This window comes from Antedon mediterranea, chromosome 3 (assembly GCF_964355755.1).
Source record: "Antedon mediterranea chromosome 3, ecAntMedi1.1, whole genome shotgun sequence".
Taxonomy (NCBI): Eukaryota; Metazoa; Echinodermata; class Crinoidea; order Comatulida; family Antedonidae; genus Antedon; species Antedon mediterranea.
In genome coordinates, this window is record NC_092672.1 from 5983332 (window position 1) to 6003052 (window position 19721).

At 32.8% G+C, this 19721-nt stretch overlaps 1 protein-coding gene and 1 long non-coding RNA gene across 2 annotated transcripts in view; one reads left to right on the forward strand and one right to left on the reverse strand.

Annotated features, from left to right (window-relative positions):
• The window catches only part of LOC140043261 (G protein-coupled receptor kinase 3-like), a 33919-nt gene extending 25436 nt beyond the window's left edge, over nt 1-8483 (forward strand). Inside the window, exon 7 of the mRNA XM_072087763.1 lies at nt 8394-8483. Within this exon, the coding sequence (XP_071943864.1) occupies nt 8394-8483 (90 nt within the window). The remainder of the gene's footprint in view (nt 1-8393) is intronic.
• Nucleotides 1-19721, reverse strand: part of LOC140044673 (uncharacterized) — a 62993-nt gene that overhangs the window by 24011 nt on the left and 19261 nt on the right. The gene's annotated exons all lie outside the window — the stretch shown is intronic.

Sequence of the window (19721 nt, forward strand, 5' to 3'; positions counted from 1 at the left end):
CGGACTCAAATTTGGTGAATGTACTAAGGATGGTGAGTAGCATGCGATTTCTACAAAAAATTCGTATTTTTATGCTTTTTAAGAATTGCGCGCGCAAAAACGCATTTTAAGTAATTTTTTGAAACACGCAAATAGCCTAATTCATGCTCTAAATTGATCAAAACTTAATTTTGAGCTTTTTAAATTTTTAACGCGCGATTTCACGCGTATGACCCTACGTGCGCGTGCGTTTTATTAGCTATTATTTTTACCCTTGACCTGAAGTTTATTTATAGTGAAATTAATTAATATGTGATAATGAATTATGGAGATATGATTGATAATGAGATTTCACAAAATAGCGTATAAATGACGTCACGGATGAGTGATCGCGCTGAAAAGCTTATTAGGACTAAGTTAAAGTATTTGAAAGACATTGTCAAATTTTGGTAATCATTGACATTCAATCACATACAATAACAATAGGTGATCATTTTATTCTAAATGATCACCTAAAAAAACCTTCGTTAAGAGATATAAAATATCTATGTACAAAAACAACTATATAAAGGTGACTTGTGATTTTAAGATATATATTCTCTACACACTTCTGTTCTTCTGCATTATTCCATTTATCAGGTGTCCCATGGAAGTCTCCCTGATATACTAGGAGAATCTCAGATTTTTAACTCGTCACTTGGCTTTCCAGGCTCCATGCGTTTTGCGTTTAATATATTGTTTATTATTGTTTTTTTTAAATTTTAGTTAGATTATGGGACTGCACTGACTCTTGAAGTTATAGTAATCTGACCAATTCATCTCTGTATATTTTAAATCATGGTGAAATAAATAAATGAAATGTAATAAATAAAAGTGTATTAGATTTGAGAAGAGAGCAGTGGCTTTGAGTGGAGCTGTGGCTTGGTGGTTATGATGCTTGGCTACCAATCTAAGGGTCCTGGGTTCAAGTCCTGTCATATGTCAGGGTTTTTTCTCATGACAATTTACAACTCCACTCCCAAAGACTCAATAATAAGTCTTTGTTTATGTAGAGCATCTTGTGTATATGTTTGTCTTGTGAAATTATTAAATAGTTTATCCATCCTGTAATTGGCGGGTTACTCGCAGTTGGATGAGTATGAAATAAAATTAAAAAAAAAAAAAATAAATAAAAAAAATAAAAAAAAAAACATTGCCAAAGATTCAAACTCGGGCTAAGCAGATGTCCCACTATTAAACTACTAGGGCTATCGTTGGTAATGATCTTAAAGATGTGCAACATATTATAAAATAAATTTACTGTATAGGATTATAAAATTTCTCCATTGTTGTCTACACTATCAAACGAATTTTACAATAAAGTGTGATGTGCGCAAATATGGTAGTGATATGCCCAAATTTGGTAGTGATATGACATATCCATATATGGGCACATCACATTTTTGCTGTCATATAAGGTGTGATAGTGTAGTCAGAGCTTTAGGGTTAACTTCAGTAAAACAGAATAAAAGAATTTATAGGAATATTTACAGTGTATATGTAATTAACGTCAATCTAATCACTGTTTAACTATTTAAATTTTCATTAAACATAGTGCGAAATAATAAGCAGTATAATACCATAGATACAATTATATACCATAGATATAACCTAGACATCTGATTGGTTAGCAGTATAATACCATAGATACTATTATATACCATAGATATAACCTAGACATCTGATTGGTTAGCAGTATAATACCATAGATACTATTATATACCATAGATATAACCTAGACATCTGATTGGTTAGTAGTATAATACCATAGATACTATTATATACCATAGATATAACCTAGACATCTGATTGGTTAGTAGTATAATACCATAGATACTATTATATACCATAGATATAAACTAGACATCTGATTGGTTAGTAGTATAATACCATAGATACTATTATATACCATAGATATAACCTAGACATCTGATTGGTTAGTAGTATAATACCATAGATACTATTATATACAATACCATTGATATATAACCTAGACATCTGATTGGTTAAAACTACACGCATAATTTAACTTGTGTCTGCTTCACTGAACTACTGTAATCTGATCAATTTCAGGTTTTACTGCCCTCAACTTCTCTCATAAATTCCACTATTTGTTTATTCTGTATGCTTGTGTCTTCCATAATTCATTTGTTCTCTGATGGTCAGTTTTTATTTTTATCATTTTCTTGATTCTTGTATTTATTTACTAGAGAGGCTTTTACCCTGAAATGGGTTGAATATGGCTAGCAATGATGATGATTTACTTTGCTACAAAATTTTGTTTCCTTTCTATGATGTGCTTTTGTTTTACAACTCATAGTTTGTCTTTCTGATGTCTATATTATTATTATTATTATACTTTAATTATTCTGTGCTTACTAATGGTAATTAGGTAAATTTTTTTTTTTTTTTTTTGCTCATAGAAGAAGTAAAATTTAACATGTTGTCTTTGTGCAAATTATCAGGCATAAGGCTCACATTTTTTTACCAATCTCAATATTTTTTATATCATATTACTTGAAAACATGAAAATTCTATTGTTTGACATGCCTAATCACCGATCTTAGGCCAAAACATTATAAAAATCACTTTTTTGGGAGTATAAATTATGGATGTTTCAGTCCATAGATATTTTGACCCCAGTTGGCCGAAAAAAAAAAATTGGTCATAATTAGGAAATCTCAAGTCAGCAGCAACCTCAAACTTGACATGTATGTCCCATTGTGAATAAATTTATTTTTCTGAATAAGTTGATTGATTCAATTTATGTTAGGTAAATGAATATAGGGTGAATTGTTCTTAGTAAGAAATTACAATTACCATAAAATGATACTTTGATGTTCACTGAAATTGTAACTTTTTCTTATGTGACCGACCAACAATAAAAGAAATGATAATTTTTATTTCATGAATGAAATGTTCTTTATGTATATATCTATAGAATACTTGTACTCCAGTTCATTGTGTTTCATAATCCGTATACAAGTTTTTCCAAGTGTGTTTTGATGGTAACGAATTACATACATTATTGTTGAATGTTATCATAACAAAAGGGAAAAGCTAACTAAAATATTAGTAAGCGTCATTGAAGTTATTGGCAAACTTTTTTGAATATGAAAACATATATTCTAACGATTTTGACACCATAATTAAGTATCTTTGACTAGCGGTTTCCAAGATACAGAGTATATTTGTGTCCAAAAAGGGTAATTTTAATTTTGTAGCTTTTTGTTTACATCCTATCGCTGCCTAAAACTCTCACATGTAGGATTAAAAATTAAAAATTGAACTCTTACGTAAAGTTTTATTATTTGTAAAATAAAAATCTAGGCCTACTACCGTACCACATACAAAAGAATAATGATTTATATTAATAAGGGCACGTCTATGAGAAAGTTTGTTTTGCCAAGCTAGGCTAGCCTATATTTCTACCGAAAACAACAGGCAACGATTTTGAAAATATAAATGGCACTCTCACTTTATTATAAATGTATTGCACAACAGGGTGCTTCGCGCAAGTCAGCGTTTGCACGGCTGAAAAAAGTGCTTGTCGACAGGACCTGTGGCGAAGCGAAATTTATTAAATGATGCCTCAGATGGCCAAAAATGGTACTCTCGCACATAAAATTATGATAAATGGCGCCTCTAATTTGCAGGAAACGGCACTCTCATGTAACATGCTACCAATGAGCAAAATGATCATACCTTTTCCCTCCAATAAACACACATAACTAATTAAAGGACGATAACATTTTGTTGCCGATTTTATTAACTCAATATTTTGTTTTTATTGCGAATTGTGTTCAAGTTCAATGCGAACATACGTCTGGGTGAAGCTCCAAAAAACGGGCAAAATTCAATGCCTATTATAGCCCAATATTTATTTACATCAATTTGTTAAGGAAATTCAATATATTGATATAAAAAGTTTGATGTGCCCAAATATTGTAGTGATATGATGTCATTGTGTCCATATATGGTCACATCACATCTTTTTGTCACATAAAGTTTGATAGTCAGAGCTTAAGAGGCCTCTTATTTAAAGTAGTCTCTTCCATAACCAATATAAATTTATGGTCCAGGAAATTGTTTTCTAGTACAGTTTAATCTGTCGTAAATAGACATCTTCTACACACATGCTGTAGGTAACCACAGCATTTCATTTTTGATATACACAATAGGTAGGCCTACGTTGTTGTCTGGCGGTGTCCTTTTTACGAATCGTTCGTGCCCCAGCTCGCTGTATGAGTACGATACACACGTCAATATCGTGTTACATCCAGGGGCCAAAATGTGTTTATTTTGTATTTATATCTGTACTTGATCAAACCAGGAATGTATAGTACTTTCCTGATAAAACTCATTTTATAGTTTAAGATATTGTGATCTTCAATACCTTTGCTGAATATAGATCTGTATGATATATTATCTATCATGGAGCAATGAAGAGCATTTAATATAATTCTTGGTTGGGGCGGCTGCTTCTCATTCTCACAGGTTTCCTCATATTTATGGTTTCAAATTGATATTCATTATATAACCGTTTTTTTGGTTCAATTTAGTCAGAAAACAATCATTTGAATAGTAGGCTGGGCATTTTAAGTGAAACAAATTGCAAACAGAGATTTTTCTTTTTTAAATGGTGACATGTGACAAGAAAAAATTTGATCATCACACCTCTCACTCTTGCTGATGATATGCAAATTAGCTTAAATATGCAAATAAGGGTGACATTACAGGGTTACCACATATCAAAAACTAATAGTCAAAGGGAGTTGATTTTTTCACTGATAAATTCAGAAGTATATATATATTTATATTTGCTCTAATGAAACATTTTTACCAAAAAACATTTGACCCTCGACCCCATTTTTCAATACTTCCGGCCATTTTTTCTTATCATCGTAATCTCCATCATCAACTTCATGTTCGTCATCGTCATCATTTTGTCATCATTATCTTTATTGTCGTCTTCATCTGTATATAAATTAGTCATACAATTATACAATATACAAGTTTGAACTACTTCAATGTTACTTTATTATAATATAATATATTTAATATATTGCAACAATTTAAAAAATTAATAAGCTAACTACCTCTGTAAAACAATTGATTTAAATAACTCTGGTTATTTTTATATAGTTTACTTATAAGAACAAGTAGTTTGTGTAATATTCCATAATACTGTAATACCATAATATTAATATCTTATTTAAATGACAATAAAATAACATATTTACTTTAAATTTTTCATATTATATTATGTATGACAAATAATATACATGTATGAAAATTAATAAAAGCAAAAGATTCAATGTTTAAATTATTATTATATTATTTAAAAATGTTTAAATTCTAAAATAGTAAATAAAATTTAGATATACACACCACTACCACCAACATTATTAAAACTAAACTAATGTGATAAAATTATTGCATGTAAATAACATGGTATATATGCTTTATTTAAACACGAAGACTTGGCTCAACTAGCAGTTGTTTTTCTGCAAGGCCGTGTATAAAAACAAAAAGTTCACAAACAAAAACCTTAACTACAATACATTGTACTGAAATATAAATACTAATAAACAATCTTAACTACTGTTTTTGATGTTCATTTATGCTTAAAACTAACTACTGAATAGATTAAAAAATAAACATGGCAGAGATATAATGTTTCAATTAAAATACACATTATACCTTTACAAAGTTGTCATAATTTGTTTTTAAATAAAAAAATGGTTTGACAATTTTTAAGATCATCATTAATTTCATTCTATATATATATATATATATATGTGTCAAAGTCAAAATTGCTAAACACTATTTTTATATTAAGTTTCATACTATAGTATTGATATATGATAACTATATATTAGCTTTTTTTAAAGAAAATTATTGTTCTCTGGATTTTGTTTTTGTATGCATTTTATATTCTTTTTTTGCTCCATAATTCGTCAATTTGTAGTGAATTTACCGATCGTATGGGCTAGAATTTTTACTTTTGTAATGAATTGTGTTGTGTCTATAATTCTTATGTGATTAAAAATATTTTTCTCTTTTAGTTAATGATTATGCAAATTGATTGATCCATATATTTGTATATATAACATTTTACAGTACTTTGATTCTGCATTGTTTAGAATGCCAATTATAAGTAAATCATTATACTATACAAAGATTCTAGACAGTCTATTTGTTGTTTACTTGAGTGAACTGTCTATAGAATTGATTGCATCATCCCTAACTTCTCTCATCATTATCTATGCATAGTACTGTATGTTTGTTTATTTTTATTACTAATCTTTTTTTTTTTTTGTAATATGTCAATTTTTTGATACATGTTTCTGTAAAATTTATTTCCTATCTGTGTTTTTGTTACATAGTTCTCCTAATTTGTATTTTACACACAACACAAGTGAGTTAGTTTATTGAGAAATACTGTAAAACCAGAAACTTTCGCAACATGAAACGCAAATCGGTTGCATCAGCAATTTTTGTGACAATCTGACATAAAACTTTCACAAATTTGAAAAATAAAGTACAAGTAAATATTTTATGTGCGACATTTGTGGTGTTGAAATGCATGTACTATGTGTGTAACTCATTGTAGTAAAATTAATAACAACGCGTCAAACATTGTATGCTCTCTCTTCGTATAAAGATGCTACTGTAGTATACAGTCGAGTTACAGTAACAAGACTGTGTACTGTATTCTCACTTAGCAATAAGAATGCGATGTCCTTTGTGTTTACCGACATTATGTGATAACGCAAACAAAACAGCTATCACTATCAGTAGTAGGAGCACGTGTACTGGAAATTGCTTGTATGTTACAAGTTACTGTATAGTTGACCCAATTCCCACGCATCATTGTACAGACGTATTGAATTCTCACTTAGCAATAATAATGCAACATCGCTGAATTAAAGGTCCAGTGTGTTGTCATAGAGAGCCAGTAAATCAGTATCAGTATGGATGTTCGTGGAATTTTGGGGGAATTACACCAGCCAAATGAGGTAATATCAAGATCGCCATATAAGGGGGATGGCTGGGTGGGAAGATTAAAATGTTTGTACAACTATTTTATTGAACGGCTAATGAAGTGTATAAATAATACTCTAAATTCCTATTTGTTGCTATAATTTGAAATTGGCCTATCCTACATTTTTTTGGCTACTGCCCACTTCAGAAATACCCACTGGTCTACAGAAAAATAAATTAATTTACTGTGGTTGGAACTTCAACAAAGTGTCCCCTTTGACTAATGTTGCTGTAAATGTATCTTTATTTGCCCTTGGTGACACATATAACTTTTATCAGATTGTTATTCAGACTTTACACTGCTACTGGTTTTTTAGGTTGCTCCTTAGTTTCATTTAGTTTCAGCTTGTCTTCCACATCATTAATAAGTGAATCAACTTCATTCTTGCTTTGTTTAGAGAAGTAGACAAAACAGTCAATATTCATTCTTTCCTTACAACTGTCTTCAGGTTTTTCTTCAGGTTTTATTTTAAATTCTCCTCCAGTTCCTTCAAATGTTGCCAACCATTCTCTTACATCATTGTTGAAATTGCCACCAATTATTATATGATCTGCATTTTCACCATAATTCTCTCTTGTAGACTTTAGGAGATTTTCAAAGTTTGTGTTTTGTGCATCAGTATCATTTTTCCCTTTCTGGTTATCATGCCATGATATTGCTATTATGGTCTTATTTCCTAATGTTTCTTGATTCTTAATTTGTAGTCGTAGAATTGTAGATGACTCATAGAATTGTTGAGAAGGTAGTTCTTCAAAGCTGATCTTGTTGAACGTAGTGTCTTTTGCAATAAGGCCTACATCCTCATGGTAAGTATGCTCAAAGTCCTCTTCTGGAAACAGTTTAACGGTTGTATTATCTGGTATTTGCTGCAAAAATATTACATCTGAATTTGTAATCGCTTTTAAGGCTGCAATATCGTTTTGACCCAGTATCTTTTTTCGCACATCTAAAGTAGTCATAGTTAATTTTTGGTCGTCACCAATATCAAACGTAGCAGATACAGGATTGTGTTTCAAAAACGATATGATATTAATTGAATCTACTTGTGATACTTCAAGATCAGATGAAAATACAAAATAATCAATGTTTTTTTGATAACTTGGGTTGTTTGTTCGAACTCCTTTTAAATTTTCTGGAGCTTTGACTTTGAAGTTTTCATTCTCAATCAATTTCTCTAAAGGAAGGTTAAAGTCACCACCAATTATTACAGGAGCTGCGTCATTTTGTTGGGACATTTCATCAGCAAATTTATAAAGTTCCTTAAGAGCATTTATTTGATCATTACCTTTTGTAGGGGTATCATCTTTTTTTTTTTTTTTTCCACCAGACTGTGGTCCATGCCATGATATTGCTACTAGTTTTGTGTGGGGTTCATGGCGATGTCTTAAAAGGAGTGCGCAAAGTCGAGGATGCTTAATTTCTGTAGTAATTTTAACTTTCTTAAATAATGATCTTTTTACCAGTATGCCTTTGCCGCATTGGAATTCATAAAAAAAATTATGATTGTTTCTGTCTTCATCTTTTGATTCTTGTAAAAAGATTATGTCATGTGAGAGTTGCAGTAGATCTAAGGATGATTTAACTGTATTAGGATCTTCTTTGCCTACATTAAATGTATTTATTTTAAATTTTAATGTGGGAGTATTTCTTAAAGTACAATCTCCTTGAACAGGATTGTGATCAAATTTCACTAAAGATTTTTCTGCTTCAGCCATAGTGTATATAATGTAATCACAGTAATGTTACTTTATCCATGGAGCATGCTTTATCCACTGAGAAAAATACCATATAATAAAAAAAGAAATACTATCAAAATATATTTGCTATATAATTATATAACATAATGAGCTACTTTGTACTTAAGAAAGAATAGGTGATTTTTTTAATGCTTAGAATTGTTCAATATAAACAAATATTTAATTTACAAGTTCTCAATTTTTTCCACTGTAGTATTCACCAATTTGGCTTCATCAACTGAAAACTGCAAATGGTAGAACAACCATTAATTTTTGTCATGTGCAATGCGGCTCTACAGCTCACTATGTCGGTCGGTTGGTCAGTAAACACTAACTTGAGCACGCGACTGCATCTATCTATATGGCCTTGTTGCTATTGTTGATACTTTGGTAAGCAATATCTGTCCTATAATGAACAAGACAAGATGGTTATTTAAAACATATTCACTGAGGTAAATGAATCTTTTACCAGATATTTGTAAAAATTATTTTAGAACCACAGATGATGTTGCCACTCTTTGGCAAAATCAAGCTATTTGTTTGCCTAGATTAATAAATTACATTACATTAAACCTATTACCTCTTTAGTTTTGCACATTTGTTTAGGCGCTACTAGGGTTTAAGAACAGTCTTTACTAATTATTCTGAACATCAGAAACCTATAGTGACAAAAGAAAACAAAATTATAAACAAATTATTTTATTCTGGCCATTGATCACAGAAACTATTGGTTTAAAATAAATTAGAGTTTGCTTTAAATTATTGCCCTCATTCATTTCATTTTTTTTTTTTTTTCAAAACATATTAACCAATTTAACACTACTATCATGAAAAATATGTTTGATTTAAAATGTTGTTTAAAGATTTATTGTCCTCCTGAAAACAAAATTCTTAAAACATTATTTGTTAAATATGCCATTTTATTGTCACATAGTTATCCACTCTAATTAATGTACAGCGCTTTTGGTCTTTTTTAGGAAAGTATTCTGGAAGTATGTTTCCTTGTGTGTTTGATCCAAAAAAATGATTGGGGTAATAATGTTCAGATTGAGAGCTTGCTTATATGCGCTATATAAGAATGAACTATTATTATTATTATTATTATAGTATATAGTATCCACATTTACCAAAAAATGGATCGACGGAAAAAAAAGGATTTACCTGAATTCAATTCAAAGCAACAAATAGTCAAATTAGTTGCCAGCCAATGGGTTTTGAATTTAATTTGTCATTTTTTTCATTTTTTCCCGCGAAAGTGAATAACAAAATAATGTTAAAATATGAACACCAAAAATTATTATGCCATCCTATGACATGAAGTATATTGAAAGTCTGAATTGTGTGTATTTTGTAACGTAGTAGAGTTTTTTTCATTCCAAGCAGCTAAAACAGATTGAAATATACTCTGTATAGATAAAATTAAGTAACCAATGCTATGATAGATTCATTGAATGCAATTTTGATTTTGAAAACTTAAATGTGCACATTCGTTGTCATTTTGCAATTAAAGTTTTAAAAAATGAATGAAATTGATTACAGAAGGTATGAAGAACAAAAATCAATTGAAATAATGGCATTTTAAATAATTCAGAAATGGAATTGTGTGCAAGGCAAGAGAATATTTTAATTCCATGCCACTAAAGCATGGGAATGAACTCCCAAATGAAATCACAACTTAAGCCCTGCGCACACTGTAGCTATCGGCTGAGCCAACTGGCATGAATAACACTTTGCTCACTAAAAAATTTGCCGCTAACTGTGATCGCGTTCTATTGGACACATACTAAACGCCTTCAGTACGCGATTTTCTGATTGATAATTACTTCATAGTTCATAGTTCATTTTATTTGTCCATACGGAAATTCATGTGACATACAATTGCTCAAAGTTAAAAAGTTAATACAATAAAATTACATAGCAACAAAATTCAACGACTTAACTACGGTTATTAAAATGTCTAATTGAGTACGCAATAAAAGAATTAAGGAAGGGTTTTGTTCTACAGCGTGTAGCCCTCAAACGCCTTCCAGATCTCAGCCATTGAAAATCACTATAGAGCGGATGACTCTCATCTTTCATTATGGCAAATGACCTTATCATAAATTTTGACATTACAAACATCATCAAATCTAATGATCTGTTTAGTTATTCTGCACGCCTTATTTACTAAACACTTTCCATTACCGACTTATAAAATAGACCTAATATTGTGTTGTCAACATTAAAACGAGTTTAATTTTCTTAAAAAGTACAATCTAGAGTTACCCTTAGACATGATCGTTTTACAATGTTCACCCCAATTAAGCTTGTTGTCGATTACCATGCCAAGATATTTATATTTGGACACAATATCAATATTAACTTCATTGATTTTAACCTGAACATAATCCGGTTGATTAGAACGGTTTCGGAAGTCAAAATTCATTTCTTTAGTTTTACTTTCATTAATATCAATCAATGTATTGAATGCAGAGGAAAAATCCACAAAAGTTGCCCTAACATAACATTTCAAATTATCAACATTACTCTGAATCAAATGGACAAGTGTAAGAACAGCATCATCTACACACTTGTGTGGTTGGAAAGCAAATTGCAAAGGGTCAAGAAGCGGAGATAAAGGGGCAAAGCACTTCATAACAATAGGGGTAAGTGCTACCAGACGAAAGTCAATTCAATTGATTAGGGCGGAATCTATCTCTTAGCAAACTCTTTAATTTCTTAGTAGCCCACAGTTTATCATTACCAAACACTTTAATAGTCCTTGTCTTAACAAATTGTTCTTCACAAAATGTAATATATGCGTTGACAGTATCAACAGAAGCGTCCAAACTTTCAGAGTCAATAAGAGTAAGACTATCTGTGTTGTCAAAACATGCTCGAAGTACATGAACAGCATCATCGTCCCATATCTTCACTGAATTCTTTAGAGGTTTTTTACTAATAAACCTTTGCTTATAAGATGATAAAAGGTGGATAACATGATCAGAGTTGCCGATATCAGGAGCGATGTAGCACTTATAAGAATTAGCTACAGAACTATAGCATTGGTCAACAATGTTATCTCCTCTGGTTGGTTTGTTGAGGCATTTTACGAAATTATGAACATTAGGCGCAGGAGCCCCGGATAGCGTTACGAAGTCGTTAACTCTGTCAGCCCATGGTCAACCCAACTAATGTGTTTTTCCCAAGGACAACTTATCAATAACTAAACTTTGTCACCACCCATAAGTGTGCTGTTCATTTCCTATTGACCAATGAACACCAATGTAACTGGACCTGAGTTTCTTGCTATTCGACCTTGGGTGCAAATTATACAATTAATTGATGTTAAGGCCACTGACTACTCTTTTCTGTATAGAAACACTGAATTGACTGAATAATAAGAAAACCCTACAATAATTTCTACTACTACTTGATATGGTGTTATACAAGAACTATATTAAAAGAATTGAATGTATGGAGAATGAAAAGTTAAACGTTATAACTTATATGTAAAACATCACTCATCTATCAGATATATCATTTTCTAAAAATTGTTTCATTAGTTAGAATAGATCACGGAAAACCAATACCAATACTGATCTGGACTCGGAAATTCAAAATGTAGCAGGCAACGTTTCACCAATGAAAACTTTCAAGACAAACAAAGTATCATAATTATCATGATATCCATTTTTATTTAATAACGATAAATGGATACAGTATAAATATTTCGTCTTTTTTGTTATTTTGTGATGGAAAATATATTGAGTGAACATTGGCACTGAGCTTAAATGTTCCCCGTCCCCTTAATGTCCGCTTTATAGGAGTGTCCCCTCAGTAAGGATTTGCTGTTTTTCCCCTTAATAATAAATTATGATGTCCATCTTATCCTCTCAATTTTAATGTGCTACACCCGATAATAGAATACACATCTAGCTCGTGTGTACTTTAAAGAACCTAGTACATCTTTCGAGACGAGTGGGGGGTTACCCCGGTGTATTAGTACATCACAGCCACTGATCACCAACTGGGCCCTCTGGGAGACCAGTCTTTGACTGAAGAGGTTACCCAGTATAAATATATATTTCAATTCAATTCAATAGAATAACTGTACAGTAGGCTCCCATTTGATGCAATGTGTTACCCAATGTGCTCAATTTGATTGTGCTACCCAAATCCATGCTATCCATTTGAAATAATTTGCTATCCATTTGAAAGAATGTGCTACCCGATAATCCGTATAGAATAATGTACAGTACAATTATATCCATTTGATTGTGCTACCTAATGTGCTATCCATTTGAAATAATGTGCTATCCATTTGAAAGAATGTGCTATCCATTTAAAAGAATGTGCTACCCGATAATCCGTATAGAATAATGTACAGTACAGTACTATATCCATTTGATTGTGCTACCCAATGTGCTATCCATTTGAAAGAATGTGCTATCCATTTAAAAGAATGTGCTACCCGATAATCCTTATAGAATAATGTACAGTACTATATCCATTTGACTGTGCTACCTAATGTGCTATCCATTTGAAAGAATGTGCTACCCGATATTCCGTAGGCTATAGAATAATGTACAGTACAATTATATCCATTTGATTGTGCTACCTAATGTGCTATCCATTTAAAATAATGTGCTACCCGATAATCCTTATAGAATAATGTACAGTACTATATCCATTTGATTGTGCTACCCAATGTGCTATCCATTTGAAATAATGTGCTATCCATTTGAAATAACGTGCTATTTGAAAGAATGTGCTACCCGATAATCCGTATAGAATAATGTACAGTACAATTACATCCATTTGATTGTGCTACCTAATGTGCTATCCATTTGAAATAATGTGCTATCCATTTGAAATAATGTGCTATCCATTTGAAAGAATGTGCTATCCATTTGAATAATTTTCTATCCATTTGAAAGAATGTGCTACCCGATAATCCGTATAGAATAATGTACAGTACTATATCCATTTGACTGTGCTACCTAATGTGCTATCCATTTGAAATAATGTGCTATCCATTTGAAATAATGTGCTATCCATTTGAAATAATGTGCTATCCATTTGAAAGAATGTGCTATCCATTTGAATAATTTTCTATCCATTTGAAATAATGTGCTACCCGATAATCCTTATAGAATAATGTACAGTACTATCTATTTGATTGTGCTACCCAATGTGCTATCCATTTGAAATAATGTGCTATCCATTTGAAATAATGTGCTATCCATTTGAAATAGGCCTAATGTGCTATCCATTTGAAAGAATGTGCTACCCGATAATCATAGAATAATGTACAGTACTATATCCATTTGATTGTGCTACCTAATGTGCTATCCATTTGAAATAATGTGCTATCCATTTGAAAGAATGTGCTATCCATTTGAAAGAATGTGCTATCCATTTGAAAGAATGTGCTACCCGATAATCCGTATAGAATGCACAGTACAGTTATATCATAGTTATATCCATTTGATTGAGCTATCTATTGTGCTATCCGTTTGAACTAATGTGCTGTCTGTTTGAAATAATTCAGGTTTTTTTTTTTAAATATGTTTTGCTATCCATTTTAAACGTGCTAAACAAGTTACATATTTGTTGATATAAATTTGCGGTACACCACGTAGGCCTAGTTCTGAAAAGAACTGTTGAGTTGCTTGACGTTTCGATTTAGGCCTACTCCAAAGTCAAAGTCTCCAAAGCTATTCCATCATGTCGTATTCGGGGAATCGCCCACAAGTGTTTTCTCAGAGAAGGGTATGTTCTGTATGGGGTTCTGTATGCTATTTGTTAATAATGTACAAAAAATGAAATGAAAAATCATATTAATTATCGGTATGTACGGAGGAAGCTCGAACAAGACGAAGCGCGAAACAAATAAAAGCGCAGCGCGAAACATCTGAAATGATATACAATTTCTAAAAACATGAAAACACAGAATATATTATATTAATATAACTTTTTAATATTTCCAAAGGCTCGGACAAGGAAGAAGGGCCTTAAAAAACTGAATTGCTATATGTTAGACCACATTTCCATAACTTTTCAAAACTCATCGAACCCTCTGCTAGTAGGCCTAATTAATATAGGAGCGTATCGCCAAATCATTAGAGAAAAAAAAACATGGCATAAAGATGTAATTAATCAACCAACGGCCAAAGAATACCAACAATTTTAATTTAGGTTTCGATTCGTAATTACTAATGTGGTGGACTAAGCCTAGTTTGAAACTATAGTGACCATTTATTTTAGAAAGAAAGAAAGACAAATTTGTTTCCATCTCCATGTTATTGTTAATACCAAGGCACTTTTCAATTAAAAATTCTGGCCTAGTATTCTTGCAAGGTCGTCACAGCTCCAGTTACAAACGGTGATACAAAGTGTCAATCATTGACCAGTGAACAGCCCACTGGTAGGATAGTCCTTGAAACCGTCCGTAAAACACATTAATCACTCACATCAGTCATGCCGCTAATGGTTGAAAACCTCACTTTTTGGGGTTTTCAAACGTAACGCTATCCGGGGCTCCTGCGCCTAATGGAGAATTCGACAGTTCTTTATCACAATTATATTAAAATCACCCATATAGACCGGGCGCCCAGAAGATTTATTCATGTGAAAAGCCACAAAAGGTCTGATGGGCTGATTATGTAGATATATGGCCAAGATTCAATAATCAATATTGCTGCCGGGTCCTATCCTGTAAATTTACCCTGGGGAAACCAAATAGGAGGGGTAAAAAATGGATTTAATCATGTGAAAAGCCACACGGATAAAAGTTGTTGGACATTGTTCCCATATGTGTATACAATGTTAAAACAGCAATGACAGCAACTTTATCCTGTAAGTTGCCCGAGACAGTAGCCCCAAGTGACCACTAAAAAATGGTGTTATTCATGTCAAGAGCCACACGGCAAATTCCTTTTGCATTGCAACTGTAACACATTGGGGTGCACAAAAATATCATTGACAGCAACTTTATTCTGTAAGTTGCTCCAAACAGTAGCCCTAGACAGTAGCCCAGAAATGCCCGTTGGGCCATACAACATTTAATCACACGAAGAGCCACACGGCCAATTCCTTTTTTATTGGAACTGTTACGTCTTGGGATAGACAAAAATACTCATGACAGCAACTTTATCCTGTAAGTTGCCCCAGTCAGTAGCCCAGAAATGCCCATTGGGTCCGGGCCTACAAGATTTAATCACACGAAGAGCCACACGGCCAATTCCTTTTTTATTGGAACTGTTACGTCTTGGGATAGACAAAAATACACATGACAGCAACATTATCCTGTAAGTTTCCCCAGACAGTAGGCCAAGGCAGTAGCCCAGAAATGCCCATTGGGTCCGGGCCTACAAGATTTAATCACACGAAGAGCCACACGGCCAATTCCTTTTTTATTGGAACTGTTACGTCTTGGGATTGACAAAAATACACATGACAGCAACATTATCCTGTAAGTTGCCCCAGACAGTAGCTCCAGAAAGTAGTAATAAGTAGAAACAGAAAAACACACGAAGAAGCATACAATGGGATGGTGAGGTACGTTGAAAATGAAATAATTTGTAAACGTATACCAAAATATGCCTTTAAAATCATGGATTTGTACAAAGAACAGTATAAAGCAGTCGGAGGTACTGACAATGATATTCGTTCTTTTGCTTATCAGCCATTAGTTACAAAATTAATGACCACATTTAGAGATAGATTAAATATTAGCAAAGACTCAAACAAGACTGGAAACTTTTTATACCCTGAAGACATGAGCGTCAATAAAGCTAAATCACGGTTAAAAGACCTCAATGAAAATGATGAAACAATTCAATGTGCGGTTTAGCGCTTCGGTCAGAAATCTTGAAAATGGAAAAAAAAGAAAAATTCCTTCACCGAAATCTATTCACACAATGAAACAATGTTCACCACTACCACCTCCTGACTAAATTGTTTTATCAAACATTTGTATGTGGATTATCTAAAAAATTATGAGAAAAACGCAATCACTGTCACCGGATATTGTTTTTGCAACTTCACGAGGTACTGTCAGGCCCTGGAAGAATACATCGAATAGGTCTTGGTTTAACCATGGAGAAATAAGTTATTTCTCCATGGTTTCGTATATGCTTGGATCTAAGGGAGCAATCACTATTTTAAATCGCCTTAGTCATACAATAAGTTATGATGAATGTAAACGTCTGGAGACCGAAATAGCATACACATGTAGTTGTTCTTTGAGTGAATTGGAGACACCTGCTGGCTTATTGTTGCAACCTCTATTGGCTACAGGTAATATAAATATTTTTAATTTAGTGAAAATTATAAATGAAATTAGTAATTAGTATCAATAATCAAGGTGACAAATTGCACAGTACATTATGTGTATATATTGATATGTTTTGTTTTTACAGGTACTGCGTGGGACAATTACGATTTAAACATGGAAACCCTGGATGGTAAAAATAGTCTTAATGTTACAGTTCGCATTGCGTATCAGAATGTCCTTCAGGGGCAAACCACTGAGATGGAAGGACTGCCGGTCAGTTTGGTCACTGGAAGACCTAGGCGGAAATTTGACGGAGCAGAGAAAATAGTACCACTATTTTATTCAAATCTAAAACTTGCCAAGTTTAAATTTGAAGAAAAAGACCAGGAACAAATAAGTGAATCCGATGCAAGTTATTCTCTTTAGTTTGGCTAATCTTATCATCTAATTGAAAACTTCCTCTGTTAAATGGCTTTTACTTAACGTTTGTTAACGATCCAAGAAATGATGTTGTGCAAGAGACAATGATTCGATCTCTTAAAGTTGCAGATGAGACAAAAATGACGTATCATCCAGTGACGTGGCACTTAAAGCTTTTGATAGACTTGTAATTTTACTTGGTCACTTTCATATCGAAGTGGCATTTTTTGGAGCGGTTGGAACATACATTTCTGATTCTGGGATCGAATATATTCTAACTGAATCGGGTATACTGGCAGAGAGGTCACTTAAGACTTTATTTAGTCTTTTCGGTACCCTGAAACTAAAAGTCTTCATTACAGTTTTTGTCCTGTTTCCGGTTCCCGTGTTGTCCTGTTTTTTGTTTCAGTTTTTATGGGCTGCCTTATACAAGCTTCGCTTTTTTTTAATCTTGCCCCTCTTATTTTAATCATATTTACTGTTAATTTTATATTCTATGAAAGAAAAGAAGAGAAATAAATGTTACTTTGATTGATTTGATTGATTGATACTGGTTTCATCCATGGTAAATTATACAACCGATGCACCAGAATACATCAAATCACTGCTATGGCCTTTGAGAAAGAATTGTTTAAGCGATTCCTGGGTAACTACTCTATGAAAGATGATACTTTACTAAAAAGTGTTCGAGCAATACCAACGGACGACATAAATGCGCCTAATCAAATTGCCGACAGTGACGAATTCTTAATACTTCTTAATGAATATGAAGAATTTTTACATCGTACTATAAAGGGTGAATTTGGCAACACTGCCGCATATTGGGCTATTTACATGTACCTTATCAACCGCTTGTATCGTCAATTCCAGCGTGCAGTAATAACGAATGATGTGATTCTGTACATTAATGTACTACCGTATTTGGTTGAAATCTGAACCGGCCAAATTATGCTCGTTGGGGGTCACTTTTAAATGAAGAATTTGGACTCTGCAGCATTAGATGTTTTAAAAGCCGGTGCCTTTTCAACACGACGAACGAAAAAACGTAGATCTTACATTAGAGCAAACTGTTAACAGAGATGCTGCGTCATCGGCAACTGGAAATACAGCTTTTGCGAACTCAGAGAGTGCATTTCGTCGACGGAGAGATAATAATGATGTAGACAAGTTTCTCATTAAGCTAAATAGTACATGCAATCCATTCGCCACTGATTCACCAACCACATTAGTAAATATTGCTACAGGTATAGCTGTAAATGACATAACTAGTACATATTTGTTGGGAACACTACAGAGAGGAGCCCTATCACGGCAGCTATTTTACAAAGAATGTGTTTCTGACGAAACAAGATTATTAAAGACGGTAAAGCGTATAAAGGTACGCAATTTTACTGCTTCAAACATGAAGAAGAAATCGTTAAATGCAACAAAGCTCTTGGTGCAGCTGAAGGTGTTCGTGATGCTTTTGGATACTTGTTATCAAAGACCACTACAGATTTGCATTATGTACTAACGATCACTGAAATACCACTAGCTCCATTGCACATTCGATGGTACTCCAACAAAAACAGAGAAGGCAATTTTGGCGAAGATTTTAGAAACAAGACAATCTGGTTCACATAAGGAAGATACTCCTGCGACCGACACAACTCTCTTTGATGGCGGACTTGTTCTGCATGAAATTTTACCTCGTCATAATGTGTCTACATAATGGGAAAACGATTTAAAATCGTTGTAGATATCATGATTAAGGTATGTTCTGACAGTGGAAATTCTGTTCTCATGTTGCTGGACAAATATATAGAACAATCAATAAAAGATGTCGAAAGATTAAAGAGAGGTGCAGAGTAGAACGCCAAGAACACATTCATTATAACTGGAGCGGATCAACAACAGCAAAAGAAAGGTATAGATCTATTAAAGAATGGAGAATTTAAGGAAGCTCTAGCACAGTTTCTTATAAACGATGTCCAGAATGATCACTATGGTCCAATAGGTGACAAAACCGTATTCGTGTCACATGGTGGTAAATGTAAATTGTAACTTGATGGGTAAACTTGAAGTTAAGGAGCCTGCCGACGTGCTGTCGTGAATACATTCGTATATTTACTAGTTAGGCCATTACGTAAACATTGTATTTATGAGTTTGGAAGATGGATAACCAATCATCCTTGGTATGAAGTTCTTGATGCATCCTCTACATCTGATAAGGCTGATGCATTTTACACTACCGTTCAGG